Source organism: Octopus sinensis, linkage group LG2 (genome assembly GCF_006345805.1).
Source record: "Octopus sinensis linkage group LG2, ASM634580v1, whole genome shotgun sequence".
NCBI classification, from domain to species: domain Eukaryota; kingdom Metazoa; phylum Mollusca; class Cephalopoda; order Octopoda; family Octopodidae; genus Octopus; species Octopus sinensis.
In genome coordinates this window covers 107,386,237-107,401,791 of record NC_042998.1, presented here as the reverse complement: position 1 = coordinate 107,401,791, position 15,555 = coordinate 107,386,237, and the positions used below count along the sequence as shown (strand labels likewise).

The window sequence follows — 15,555 nt, the reverse complement described above, 5'->3', positions numbered from 1 at the left end:
TCTAAATGCAACATAGTGTAAGAAGTTAACTATTTTGTACAACATTGGTAAAAATGGCCAGTTGATATGTTCTTGTATACCAGGAATTTAAATTCCAGAAAGGCCAACTTCACCTTTCATTTCTTTGTTAAAGTGATAAACCACTTTTGGTGTAATCTTATACATCAGTGAGCATTTCTTATAGATACTTCTTTTATCAGATTGAGGAGAGATTTTGACTGACAGTGTTTGAAATGTTTTTCATATATTGACATTATTTAACATCTTTTTACAACCACATCAGTTATCTTGCTTAGTATATAAGTGTGTGTATATATTTCATTAATCTTATTCAACTTTTTCAAATTTCTTTCTCTTTTTTTTCAGATCCATAACAAGATCTTACTACCGAAACTCTGTTGGAGCTTTAATAGTTTATGACATAACAAAACGCAGTAGTTTTGAACACTTGGAGGATTGGTTGAAAGAGTCGCAGTTGCATATAGAACCACATAAGGCTGTTTATCTGATTGTTGGCCACAAATCAGATAAGGATAATGATCGTAAAGTGACAACCCGGGAAGGACGTCAATTTGCTGAATATCATGGACTAAGATTTTTAGAGACTTCTGCCAAAACTGGTACTAATGTGGAAGAAGCCTTTCTAGTTGTTGCTAGAGACATATATCAAATGTTAGAAGAAGGTAAAATTACAGTTGAAGAAGGCTGGGACGGTGTGAAAAATGGTTTTGCTCGACCCAAAGAGACTTTACATTTAGTAGAGGGTGAACCAGAAGGTGGAGGTTGCTGTTGACTATTCTCATTCTTACGCAATAGTTTTTCAACTACTTCCACTGCAATCTTTCACCTCTCTTACTTTTTTCCCTGTAATTCCGTCATGTTTTAGCTGGAATTCATCTTGTAAGAGACTTCTTCCTTACAAAATCTGTTTCCTATATGACTGAAATCACTGACGATTTATTTTAGAGGTCGTTTCAATATCGATGAGAAAACCAAAAAATTTCTAATCTAAATATTCATTGTGTAAATGTCTAGTTTAAAATACTATTGCTTGCTTCACAATCTTAATTTGTATATTATTTGCCAGTCAACCAAAATCATTTAATGATTCTCCATTTTCCCAAGAAAATTGTTTTATTAAAACAATAAAATATTCAAATGAATCAAAATTTAATCACAAAATTCCTCATCCCCCAATCTCAATGCAATGAGAGTCATTCATCCTCTAGCAGCAAAATTTTCAATAACTAACTTTTCAGGTTGGACAGAAATATTGCCTTGTATTTAATTTGGTATAACTGAATGATTTGATATAAAAAAACAAAACAAAAAACAAATGAGATGTGTTAATGATTTGGAAATGATCAACCGAGAAGATACTAAGAAATTCGTATAAGTATTCAAAGTTACCATCAAGAACATAGTATAAATTACATGAACTTTTTCACACTAAAAAGAAAAAAAAAGTCTCAGTTGTAATATTACAACCGAGACAATGAACTAAAGACTATCTTCCCTTGTAATTTGCCATCTTTTAGACTGTTAATTGTTAGTCTACTGCTATACTATTTCAGCAGCCGTGTTGGTTTATTTTACTATAAAGCAACAACACTTCACAATTGATACATGCACATATATATATATATGTATGTGTGTATTACATTGAATATTAAAACTTTTCAGTTAACCTAATTCGCAACTAGTAATGAAATCTCATGACCTAACGCTTATTTTTAATGGTAATTAATAATATCCACTATAATTATCGATTTCTTTGTACTATGTTAAAGAATTCAGTGTGGATTTATTCGATTGAATATAGGCAGTATATATTTTATGAAAGCCAGAAGGGAATGCAGCCAATTCATCCAGAATTATGTCAATCTTGTCTTTGTTAGATTCTTGAATTTTCAACTCCAAGCAGTCTCTCTGCTGGATGATATGCTGAATGTGCTGTTACAAATATATCTTACACAATAGCAACCCCAGCATTTGATAATGTGCACAAGTAAAAGTCTCAGTATGAATTTTCAAGACTTCCATTGTTCTCATTAACACTTTTCTTTCCATTTTACCAATTTTAAAACAAATCTGAGCAGCTACCAACTTGTCCCTATTTTTTAAATGTATATTAAGGTCAGAAACAATCTACTCTGCTTCTTTCAACAGTAACTTTGGGCTTAAAATGTCCAGTATATATTTCAAGATATCCTAGCATTAGGCAAAATGTGTTAAGCCTATTGCATAATCAGAAACAACATCTGGTAATATATGCTTCAATAAAATCTTTGATATTCAATGTTATAGATATATTGGTCTTTATGGAAAGCCTAGAAATATACTGATTTTTCAATTGGTAAACCAGGACAGTTATGGAAATGCATATTAGTTTTAAGTGCTACAAAATATTTTGAAGCTGATAGCATGTCTTTGTAATATGTTTGAACATTATATTCAATGCTGTTTCAAATGGAGGCTTGTATAGAATTTTTATTCAATGTAAAACTAAATACAAATTTTTCTGCCTCTTTTGCTTCCAATTACTTGTGGCAAGTAAAATATTAGCAATGGAAAATGTTTGAGCTTGTTTCTTTTATCATCTAACCTTCCATTTATATGTCAACGTCTAACTAGAGAAATGATGGCAAGTGAGAGTGAATGTATTATTTAGAAAAAAGAACTGGAGCAGGTTTTTCACTGTTACAGAAACTTCATTTCAAACAGAGATGCAGTTATAATTGTGATGTTCAAAGTATTACATTATTCATTCTACATGTTAGCATGACTTAGACAAAAACTTTTGAGGCAGGATTTTTACAGCTGGATGCACCTTTTGCCACCAACCCTTATACCCCTCCAACACAAACATAATTGCAATTCAACTGGCATCACATAATTATGTGAATTTGCACTGTATCCTATACTCTGAAATGCAGTAAAAACTTTTCCAAAACTTAAATGATACATTACTGGTAGTTTACTCCTGTCCTGCAGCCCTTTACAGTTCAGATATTAACACAAAACGAATACACACAACTGTTAGCATGCTTTTATCATGCATATATTGCTAATATTATTAAAAAGGATTTTTATTTATTTTTACTTTAATTCTCACTAAATCAATATTTTATACTGATGAGTTGCATTTAGAATCCATATAATTTCAGAAGAGATTAGGATGTAGGAAACCTGATTTAAATGCCAGCATAGAAAGCAGATGTAAAACGATGACAACTAAATATCTAAAAGTATAACTCTTTATAACAATATTTTCCAGTGAATTGCAAAAATCTCCATATTTCAATTGATAGTTACTCATTTTCTCCAATCAACACCACTGCATCTTCGCTTAATTCTTATTAGGAGACCTTTCCATCAAACCCAACAGTTATCTACTTACTACATGGCCATGTTACTGCAGTCATCTACTCCAGATTTCTGATGCTCAAAAGTAACCTCACAATTCTTTCAGTAAATTAACATAATTACTATAAGTTTCTATAAAAATCCTATTAAGATACCAAAAGCTTCTCTTATGTAATATTCTTTCAGGTACAATTGTAGAGACTGAACTGACAGGTCAAAGAGACTGCAGTTGTGGCTATCTACATATAACTTAATGGAAACTGACAAGTGATCAATGTAGATGTCACCTAACAATGCCCACTCTTCATGCTTTAAATCTCTACACACAGGCATCATCCATATGCAAACAGACACCTTTCCAGAAAAATGTTAAGAAAAGATGCCTTACTTAACTGCTCAAAGACAACCAATGCACACACCAAGGAAGCAAAATCCTACTTCACAGGATTGTACCGGTAATTCAAAGATCTAGCTTGAGAATTGTATGAAGGGTCTTTCATTTCACAAGTAGGAATTTAGTTGATCAAACAACTGGATATTCATCATTAAAACCAATAAAGAATCCACCATTGGAATGGAAATATACTCATATAGTTAAATAGGAAAAACATGAAATATGAGTAAAATTTAATACTATAATGGCACTAGATATATTTTTCCAGTAGCAGTGAAGGGAGAGTTTGAAAATATAAAGGAACTGTGTAGAAATAAGGCAAAAAGTGGTTAAAAAAAATGAACTGCTGCTGAAGAGAATTTAGCCATCCAAGAAAAGGTGACTATCACAGAATACATCTCTGGTAGAAACTGCAAACAAACATTTAATGCATCATTGTTCTCAGCATGAAAGCATCAACATCGTTTAATATCCACCTTCCATGCTAGCATGGGTTGGACAGTTTGTCAGGAGTCTGCACCAGGCTTGTGTCTGTTTTGGCCGGGATTTTACAGCTGGATGCTCTTCCTAACACCAACCACCCAGTAGAATGGACCGAGTGCTTTTTAATTAGCAAAAGCACAGGCGAGATCGGTTTTGGCATGGTCTTTATACAGCTAGATGCCTTTCCAAATGCCAATCACTTTACACTGTGGACTGAATGCTTTTTATGTGGCATCAGCACTGGCAGGGCCACCAAGTAACTTGCAAGATAAAGATCCTTTGAGAAGGGAAGGAGTATTGGAGGAGGTGATCTTGTGTCAGCTGATGAAAGGTTATATAGTGAGACAGAAATAGGTGTCTTGCTGCAGAGGTACATGGTTACCCGGCCAGAAAGAGAGACAGATCAAAAATGAAAATAAGTGGAATCTATCACAGTGATAAGAGCGTAGTAAAAGATATTAAATTGACAAAATCAGCATGGCAATGCTCGCGACATGTATAGATATAGCATCATTGTTAAGCTGATTCTCTTCCATGGACAACTATTTCAACAGAGTAGTGGTTGAAATATTTGTAATAGTAGAGGAAAAGAAAACAATTATTAGTATCTTACATTCCTTTACTGGTTTCAGTAATTCATCTTTATCTAACGTCCTCTTTCCATGCTGGCACGGGTTGGACGTTCTGATAAGAGCTGGTAAGCCAGAATACTGCCAAGCTCTACTGTTTAGATTGGCATTTCTACAGCTGGATGCCCTTCCTAATGCCAGCCACTTTACAGAATGTCCCGGGTGCTTTTTATGTGGCAACACTGAGGTCACCAAGTAACTTACCCTTCAACTGAATGGGGGGTGGGTGTATTCAGGGTTTTGTACCAGGTGATAAGAAGAGTGTGCACAGAGGGACAGAAATGTCTTTTAGATACATGGTTACCTCAGTAGGAGAGAGGGGAGATAATGAAAACACCAAGTGTATATATCTTTAAAATTAGTTGCACAAAGCTAATCTCGTGAGATCTGAATTTGAGGTGAATTTAATTCAACTGAGATTTGGAAATTGAAAACAAAACTTGATTAAAAACAACTGTTGTTCTTGCACATATTTTAAACCATTTGCCAACCTGTGGGGGGAAACTCATTTAAATAACAAGGATCTTTGGTAGTGAAAAGGTTGGGAACCACCATTTTAAACTCAAGGCTAATTAGTTTTGAAACTGATATAGGAATATTTTCAAGAAAACTGCCATTTCACGGGATATCCACCCATCCTGGATACTTCGCTCACACTGTCAGTATTACCTAAAATATAAAATAATATCCAACTATAACAATTAGATGTTATATTTTAAAATTCACACATACAGGTATGATTGTGGCAAGGTCTTATATAGTATGCAAAGTGCCTGACATTACATAATTAGTATATAAAACCTTGTCTAATATAATTTAGCAATTATTATACACAGTCATTCAACTAATAAAGACTGCTCGAACATGAATTGCACAGTAAGTACATTCAGACTTTTGTCACATCAATATTAATATTTATGGGGGTCAGTGTCCTTAACTAATCTTCTGTAGGCTGATATTTTGCTTGAGTACTTATAAAATTAATGTAAAAAGTAATGTCCGTTACAAGGGAACGCTGAGAATTATAGTTAGCGAGGAGAAATTCCAGTCGCGAACATTGTCTATACATTTCAATGTATCCAAACGCTGAGAATTATAGTTAGCGAGGAGAAATTCCAGTCGCGAACATTGTCTATACATTTCAATGTATCCAGAGCTACTTCATCCGGTTAAACTAAAGCGTTTGACCCGGGCACAAAAACAAACAGCAAAACTTTCGCGCCAAAAATTTAAAAATGATCGGTGGAGGTAAAGATCATGAACAGCAGCCCCTTTGCGTTTTTTTTTCTCTTTTCGGTCAATGTCTACAAGTACATAGGCACGAAAGAAAAAAAAAATCGCTTTTTTTTTTTTTCCAGCGGATTCCTATGTTTTCGATGACGGAGATTCTGAATATGCCAAAAACCATATTTTCAAAATTTTCAATTCTCCCCTCCCCGAAAAACAAAAGTTGAAATCAAAATATTTGGAAACATGATTTTTGACATATTCTGAATTTCCGTCATCAAAAACATAGGGATCCACTGAAAAATTTTCAAAAAGGTCGATTTTTTTCGTGCTGGTGCACTTGTAATTTACAGGAACACACTATATCGAGAGCGGAGATTCCGAATCTGAAAAAAATACCCCGCATTCCAAAATGTTTATTTTTGCACACACACACAATAAAATGACATAAAAATTTTTTTTTTCCTTGTTTGGTAATTCGTATTTACAAAGTTGATCCTCGGTTTGGCTGTTGTTTCTAACTTGTCAGATTTCCAGTTGGTGCGTAGGGTGGAGGGGAAGGGTGTTATTTATTGTTCTTTTTTTTTGAAAAATTGAAATTTTACAAACAATTTTTTTCAGAATCATAATCTCCATATTTTTCTACGTATTTCGCAAAAAAAAAAATATATTTCTAAAATAAATGAAAAATGAAGAATTTTTTTTTTGGGGTAATTCGTATTAAAATTTTGAAAACGTGTTTCTAGCATGTCAGGTTTTCTGTTCAGATACTTTTTGCGTCTACTTTATAATTCTATGCATGCGTGAAACATTAGTTGAGAAAACACTAATTTCACTTTTTGTCATAAGGCGGAGTGGGGGGGGGGTGCTTATTTTTTTCCTTCTTGGAAAATTGAAATTTTACAAAAAATTTTTCAGAATCAGTCTCCGTATTTGCCACTCCCACACATTTTTTTAAAACGTGAAAATTTAAGAAATTGGGGGGGGGGGTAAATTTTGAAATGCAGATTCGCAATCTTCGTCCTCGATATAGTGTGTTCCTGTAAAAAAAAAAAAAAATCTGCGGTCCATGAACTTTACCTCTGCCGAATGATCAATCTCAGAAAAACAAGAATGTACTAGAATTTCGTTTGAACCACTATTCTGTATCTTAAGCTTGTTGTCGCTAATTCATTCGGCTGTTTACCAGAAGAAAACAGCCAAATATTTTTAATTGTAGGAAATAAGAATAAATTGAATTCCTTTGCTAAAATGGGTATCGTTTCGTTTATGGTCTTCAGATTTCCAGTCTTGAATGCTATCGAACTAATCACTCTGACCATATTAAGGAATTTCCAATATTTAAAGAAGTACATTTTCTTTTTTCTTTTATATTGAAAATGCTGACCATTTGTTCGAAATAAAAGGCCGACTGCCATGTTGATTGAAGCCATCGCGTAAATTTTTGTTGAGTGCTAAGTTTTGAAAGTACAACGTAATAACGAAAATTTACTGAACATGATACGGGGAAATACAACTGTTTTACGCTATAGGAATGTAAAATGTAAACTAAATGGTGGATATACTTTGTCACTTTTTAAAAATTACGAAATTAATGATCAAAATGTATTATATTCAACTTACCATGCGAACTGCTAAAGGGGAGAGAAATGAATGAGTGTAGGAAGATTTCAGAGACAAGAGTACCACGTGGAGAGATAAACTGGAAATACATACTTTAAACAGCTGAAGTGAATAAATAAATGGGGACTACTTGAGAACAGTGGTCTCGGTGCGTGCACTGGCGTAGTCGCGCATCCGCGCTAGCTAGTCGTGACTAGACGATCCTACAACGACTACCTAGCAGAGTAAATAGAACACAAAATAAATCAGTTTTTAAACAATGTAAATGACACACAAAAACGCAAAGTAAGGATCGACTAGTCATGACTAGCTAGCGCGAGTGCGCGCACCGGGACCACTGTTCTCAAGTAGTACCAATAAATGAATATATGCATGTGTGCGAGTGTGTCCTTATTTGATGATACTACTTAAGAAGAGTGGTCCCGGTGCGCGTACTCGCGCATCCGCACTAGCTAGTCGTGACTGACTAGTCGATCCTTACTTTGTGTTTTTGTTTTATTTACTTTGTTTAAAAAATTATTTACTTTATGTTTTTGTGTTTTATTTACTTTGTTTAAAAAAAAATTATTTATTTAGTGTAAAAAATTAGGATCTTTTCCTTTTGAACGGCATATGTCAAAACAATTTCTAGTTAACTAAACACTTTTAAACTCCGTATACTGGTAGAATGTGTTTATAAAACATCATTTTTTCTTGGCTTTATTGAGAAAATTCTATAGTTTGTAAGATATTTCCACTTTAATTTCGAGCATTTCGGCAATTTTAACCAATCGCTGGAGTCCATTTGGGGTGAAAACATTCCGTGCTGTATGAATATGTCCCTCGTTTAAGAAACAGATTGGGTTTATTTACATTTGCGAAGGAAAAAAGATACCCTTTCCCACCCCACCCCTAATCCTAACCCTAAAACAGATACTAGGGTTATAAATATAGGTGACAATTTCATACGACACCGCTACGGAATATGGGATTTTTTTCTAGCGGTGTCAAATGAAAATGTCACCCATAATTATAACCCTAGTATCGATCTATTGCATTTCAATCTGTTTTAGGGGTGGGGGAAGGGTATCTTTTTTTCTTCGCAAATGTAAATAAACCCAATCTGTTTCTTAAATGAGGGACATATTCATATAGCACGGAATGTTTTCACCCCAAATGGACTCCAGCGATTGGTTAAAATTGCCGAAATGCTCGAAATTAAAGTGGAAATATCTTACAAACTATAGAATTTTCTCAATAAAGCCAAGAAAAAATGATGTTTTATAAACACATTCTACCAGTATACGAAGTTTAAAAGTGTTTAGTTAACTAGAAATTGTGTTGACATGTGCCATTCAAAAGGAAAAGATCCAAAAATGATTTATTTTGTGTTTTATTTACTTTGCTAGGTAGTCGTTGTAGGATTGACTAGTCACCACTAGCTAGCGTGGATGCACGAGTACGCGCACCAGGACCATTCTTCTTAAGTAGCACCTCCTTATTTTAATATTGTCTCTCTCTCTCTATATATATATATATGAAATATGAAAACAGTGAGGTGCACTACAACTAAGAAATATATGTATATATCTAATATAATAAATGCGAAAACTAATTTGTGTGTAACTTCTGAAGACCTGTTGAGGCAAGTGAGGATCAGAATCGAAATCGATCAATGGAAATTGCAGATGTGTTACCAGTGCCGGTGGCATGTAAGAAAACCTAAGAGAGAACTTTGACCTCCTCTCTCACTATTCAATGACACTTCCAGGAGTGAGAGTAATAGAGGCGAAGACAAACAGAGAGAAAAAGAAATTTAGGGAGAGTTGATTTTTATTAAAAGTAGTATGTTGATGGTGGCAGTGGGAGTAATAATAAGAGGGAGATGATATACAACTTTGTTTAACAATGTCTCGTTGACAAATTCTTGTCGTCAACATACTGAACACTCATTTTTGTTTTATTTCTTGCTTTCTTTAATACATATATGGGATCTTTTCCTTTTGAACAGCACTTTTCAACACAATTTCTAGTTAACTAAACACTTTTAAACTTTGTATACTGGTAGAATGTGTCAAAATAAAACATTTTTGGATCTTTTCCTTTTGAACGGCACTTTGTAACATAATTTCTAGGTAACTAAAAAGTTTTAAACTTCGTATACTGGTAGAATGTGTTTATAAAACATCATTTTCTCTTGGCTTTATTGAGAAAATTCTATATGTTGTAACATATTTCGTCTTTAATTTCGAGCATTTTGGCAATTTTAACCAGTCGCTGACCTCCATTTAGGTAAATAATATTCTGTGCATAATGAATATGTCCCTCCTTTAAGAAACAGATTGGGTTTATTTACATTTGTGAAGAAAAAAGATACCCTTCCCCCACCCCTAACTCTAACCCTAAATCTAAAATAGATTGAAATGCAATAGATCAATACTAGGGTTATAATTATGGGTGACAATTTCATACGACTCCGCTTCGGAATATGGGATTTTTTTCTAGCGGTGTCAATTGAAAATGTCACCCATAATTATGGCCCTAGTATCGATCTATTGCATTTCAATCTATTTTAGATTTAGGGTTAGTTAGGAGTGGGGGAAGGGTATCTTTTTTCTTCACAAATGTAAATAAACCCAATCTGTTTCTTAAAGGAGGGACATATTCATTATGCACAGAATGTTATTTACCTAAATGGAGGTCAGCGACTGGTTAAAATTGCCAAAATGCTCAAAATTAAAGACGAAATATGTTACAACATATAGAATTTTCTCAATAAAGCCAAGAAAAAAATGATGTTTTATAAACACATTCTACCAGTATACAAAGTTTAAAAGTGTTTAGTTAACTAGAAATTGTGTTGAAAAGTGCCGTTCAAAAGGAAAAGATCCACATTTTTTTCTCTTGGCTTTCTTGAGAAAATTGTAATTTGTTTGTTTAACGTAGTTTAATTTTTCCTCTCCAGAGAGACACTTGCATTGGTGGGGTGTGGTTACAGGGCAAGACTGGGTAGAGCCCCTAGTGATTTGCTTTGGAGGCTGAGATTTGACAAACACAGTGAATCCAAGAAATTTGCAAGGTCAAAAGTCAGTTTCACACATTCGTCTCAGGTACAGAGAATTGCCATACTCAGTAAGGTGAAAACTTCCCCTTGGTGTTCTGGAGTCTTAAATTCTCATGGTGCACTTCTGATGGAAGTGTCAAGGTAGACCCAGTACTGATCTGAATACCATGATGACTAACCAGTCAGCTGTGATCTGCTGTCTGATGACAAGATTCGTACAGTGGTAAATCAGCTGGTGTCTGTAGCATCCATTGGTAGATGATCAAGAAAAGCAGGACTTCTGTAGTCTTGTTCTTGCAGCAGATCATCTGCTCAATCCAGCATCATACCACTTGACTGGAAGAGGGGCATAATTATCCCACACTGGAAAAGTAAATGTGACCATCACGACTGCAACAATTATAATGCTGTTACACTTATCTCAGTGCCCAGTAAGGTTTTTACGAGTGTCAATCCTTAATTGAGTGCGAAATCATCTGCTTACGTCTCAACAGTGGGAGCAGTTAGGATTCAGGCTGAAGTGGTAAAGCACTGACAATATCCTAGCTGTTCATGTACTCAGTGAACACAAGCAGAGCTTTTGGTTAGGGATGCTTGCAGCCTGTGCCAACCTCTGCAAGGCGTTTGACTCGGCAGACAGGTATGTGCCTTGGAGGATTCTGGAGCTGGTGGTATACCTCTTCAAGTGATTGGGCTAATGATAGTCTTGTACACCAAAATAGTCTGTGTAGTTCAGGTTGGAGGCTCAACCTCTGACTTTTTTCCAATTGCATCAGGGGGTTTGTCAGGGTTGTGTCTGGGCTGCCATTCTCTCCAATGCCTGCATGGATTGGATACTTGGCTGAATGGTGGCTTGATCATGTTGTGGTGCACTCATTGGTGAAACTAGGATTATTGACTTAGATTTGGCTGATGAATCTTAAGTCCTAAAAAGACTTGAACAAGCTGGCGCAATTGTGAACTGTTAGGATAATGAAGTGTAGCGCTGCCAATATCTGTGTAGGAGGACAAAAGTTCTTTGTATTATTCATGATTCAGTAGTACACTCTAATGAACTCATGTGTTTGTGAATAGCCACACATGTTCTGATGGAAAAACCTGGAGGCATTATATATGCAGACAGTATCAAAGTATTAGACATGATTCTTTCTTCTTTGAGTCCCATGTCCCATAGTGTCATCTGTAGTAGAATATATGTCCTGGTTTAGCACTTGACAGTAAACAATATGTTGCTATGAAGCATTTTAGTGTCAGTAGAGAAACAATAGTTCTGGTATAACCTTTTTGAAATGTATGTGCTATTTAGTGTATTGATCACCCTGTACAGATACATAATCGTAGAAACAGATGAGTCGAAGTTCATGAACTGTAAATCCCAGTGTAGTTATGATCGAGAATTCTCTGTATGGTGGAATGCATGACCCTTAAGTGTATCCTTGTGCCTATCCCTGATCAATATCTGCATTACTTTATTGCCACTCATGACTGATCAAGTGTTACCAGCTACATGTATTGTAACTGATTGTTGGTGTGGTGACCAAATCACAAGACTATTTTCTAAACACAAGAAATCTGTTCACACAAATGTAATTCAAAAGACATGGAGTAATGTAGAAGAAAATTTTGAACCATGTATAGTACCTCAGGCAATCATATTCCTTTTTGTTCCAGGGAATTTACTTAGTAACAATTGCACAATTTGTTAAATCCTTTCAACACTATTATGATGCCTAATCCTTATATTCTAGTTTATTATTAAACAAGTTATAATAAAATAACTCAAAGCATTTAAAAATTATCTCACTATCACCATTTTGTCACAAAGTTTTTAGTACTTTTATATAGTTCTAAAGAAAACAATTCTTCCACTTGTTTTATTGCCGAGTTTTCTGGTAAATGTCTCAGCGAAACACAGCCGTCTATGCGATGAAACAATGAAAACTATTATTTTGTGGTAAAATAATAACATATCGTGTATTTGCTGTAAATTTTTTTACATTCGATGCACTTGGTTACTTAATAACCAAGCTTTGTTCACACGAAATAAGGGAATCATGAAATATTTGATGCATTTTATTTAAATAATGGCTTCTGATAAAACATGAGGCCAGCAATTTTGATTACTTCACTGACATATCGTATTAGATGCTTCCAGAGTATCTAAACTGCACAATACTGTCCACTATTTTACTGTATCTACATGGTTTTATTTCTTTTGAAATCATATTAAACAAGTTAAATACTTTTCACTTTTAAGACTTGAATCTTTAATATTTCGTACTCTTAAATTATTTTACTTAAAAGTTAGTTTCTTCTGTACTCGCATATACTCTAAGTGGCTGCAAAGCTGAAAAGAATTTAAAAAATAAAAACGGATTTATTCGAGTAAAAACTGAAAATTAAACTACTACCGAAAAGAGTTTATTTAAATATTTCTGTGAGGAGGGGGGGGGGAAACTAACATTATTCCGGAAGTGACTTCAGTAACGCGGACTAGGTTCACGCAAAATAGTTTAACTTGGATATATTTTCTCAAATGAAAATATTTTACTTTATTACGCACAAATAAGTATTTTTAATATTTAGAAATATTTATTTAATTACAATAGTTGCTTATCTATTCATTTTAACAAATACTGTTTTTATCTTAATTACATTGGTTTGTGCTTACCTATGAACTTCCGGTGTCTCATTCAATCATCCTTTTCACTCGTGTCCGTCGTCAAGTCAACATCGCGTGAGTATTACTCCTGTTTTGTCGCACACATTCATTCATGTTAGCAATTTATCTTGTAAACGAATATTGAAATATTGCCATTTAAAATAGTAGATAGAATTAATATCTGCAGCAAGAGCTATGAATATTTTAATGATTATATTACTTTATTGTTACAAGATTCTAAGTCATTACCAACTACAATTGTTTGATTTAATTTTAATAATTTTGTAAAAACTTGTAAAATTTATTAGTGCAGTACTAAACAATTTGCTTTCGCACATTTTTAGCGCCTCACTCGTCTAAGTTATACATGGAACGTTACCTTTTCCGCTTTGCTATTTTGCGTTCTGAGAATTTAGATGTCCGAAATCATTTGTTGCAAGATATCGAAGCGTCATTTACAGTGAACGAAAAACGGAATCTGCTTTTGAGGGGATGATTTGGTGGTTTTCAAATTATTTTCCATTAGTACCCATTCCGCCACGAGCATATATTATAGATCGTTCGGTGTTAAGTTCGTTGTGCGACCACGTGGCCCATGTGTAGCACATGGGCTACTGTCTCTGACCGATTCCATTTCAGAATTTCGTGGAAAACTACGGAAACACTTAGTATATGAATTGCATTAAGGAGACTGGCGAGCCCAAAGTATCTATAAACCTGAATATCGGGTGTACTTATTTACTTTACACACATAATATATATATATATATGTAAAGTATATATAGCGGTGGTAAAGATCATGGACCGCACCCCCTTTACTATTTTCCTTTTTACAGGAACACACTTTATCTAGAGCCGAGTTTAAGAATCTACAAAAAGCCTGCATCAGAAAATCTAAACCCCATTTCTTAAATTTTAACTAAATGTCGGAGGAAAAATTCTTTTTATTTCACCCCCGCTCGTTTAAATTGTCAATATAAAGACCTTCATCCGGGAACAAGAATTAAAAACCCATAGAGGGTGTTTGGAGAACGAATGATTTTTCCGTATTAACTTACAGAATTCAATATTTTTGGTTATGAAAGATCCGATTTTTTATTCTTGCGAAAGACGTAGAAAAATAATGATTATGAAAAGATTGGTTTGTAAAATTTAAATTTTTCAAAAAACCCTCAGGCCGGCCATCCACATGCTAGAAATAGCAGCCAAATTCCAGTGAACTGCGATAACAATTTACTCACCGTTCTCAAGATTTCGTTCAAAGTAGTTTCTCGCAGTAATATGACAAAGTAATTCATGTGAAACTTTTTAAACTGCAAAAACTACTTTTCGACCCCCCCCCATCAAGCCCCCTAGGAAAACAATGGGTGGTAAAAAAAAATGCGGAAAACGAATATGAAAACTAAAAAGACCATATTTCGGATTTAGTATACAAATCAAAACAATTTTTCCAAGTTTATTTCCATGTTACGTCCGTCTCATCACACTAACAAAACTTATACATTGTCTCGCACGCCCCATCAACACCTCAATTGTTCTGTCTGTTACACCGACTTCAAAAGATAAGTGCCCTGTTCCCCCACGTAAGTTATTAATTTTTTTCATGGAAAGCAATCTTTTTTCAGAAACAATCAAAAAGCACGTGCTTTATAAGTGACGTAAATTGTACTAGAAACGAATAAATTGGCTCGCGATTTCTTTAAACAAAAATCAAAAATTTAAAAGGGTGCAGTGGTGGGGGAATAAAAAATCCCAATTTTTTTTTGCATATTCGTTTTCTCCGACATATGAATCCGAAAAAATTTTCTTTAAAAAGGGGCATTTTTGGAGAGGTGCGAAATTTCATCGTTTTGGCCATCTTTCGGTATTCATCTACTTGATGTCAACTGAAAAATCTATTCGACAATTTCTGGCGAAATTGGTTTACGAGATAGCTGAACAAATTCACACGCACACTTACACATCTTTTATATTTTTACGAATCATTTTGTGTGTGAATTTTTTTGTATGTGTTTATGTACACATGAATTTTTATCATGATTCGCTTTGTACATGTATCATTTTCAAACCTTCTTTCACATATATGTATATATATATATATGAATGAGAAAAGGTGTTCAAAATGCTG

The 15,555-nt window shown here is 34.3% G+C and overlaps 1 protein-coding gene and 1 long non-coding RNA gene across 2 annotated transcripts in view; one reads left to right on the top strand and one right to left on the bottom strand.

Moving 5' to 3' along the window:
- LOC115224304 (ras-related protein Rab-39B) overlaps window positions 1-1,390 on the top strand; it is a 35,429-nt gene extending 34,039 nt beyond the window's left edge. Inside the window, exon 2 of the mRNA XM_029795151.2 lies at window positions 367-1,390. Coding sequence (XP_029651011.1) covers window positions 367-793 — 427 coding nt within the window. The 3' untranslated portion in view covers window positions 794-1,390. The remainder of the gene's footprint in view (window positions 1-366) is intronic.
- On the bottom strand, window positions 1,354-7,923 carry LOC115222988. Its single transcript, XR_003882762.2, has 2 exons — window positions 7,723-7,923; window positions 1,354-5,541 (listed from the first exon to the last, which is right to left on the bottom strand). It is a non-coding gene; the product is annotated as an uncharacterized LOC115222988 (long non-coding RNA).
- Between the last annotated feature and the right edge of the window lie 7,632 nt (window positions 7,924-15,555).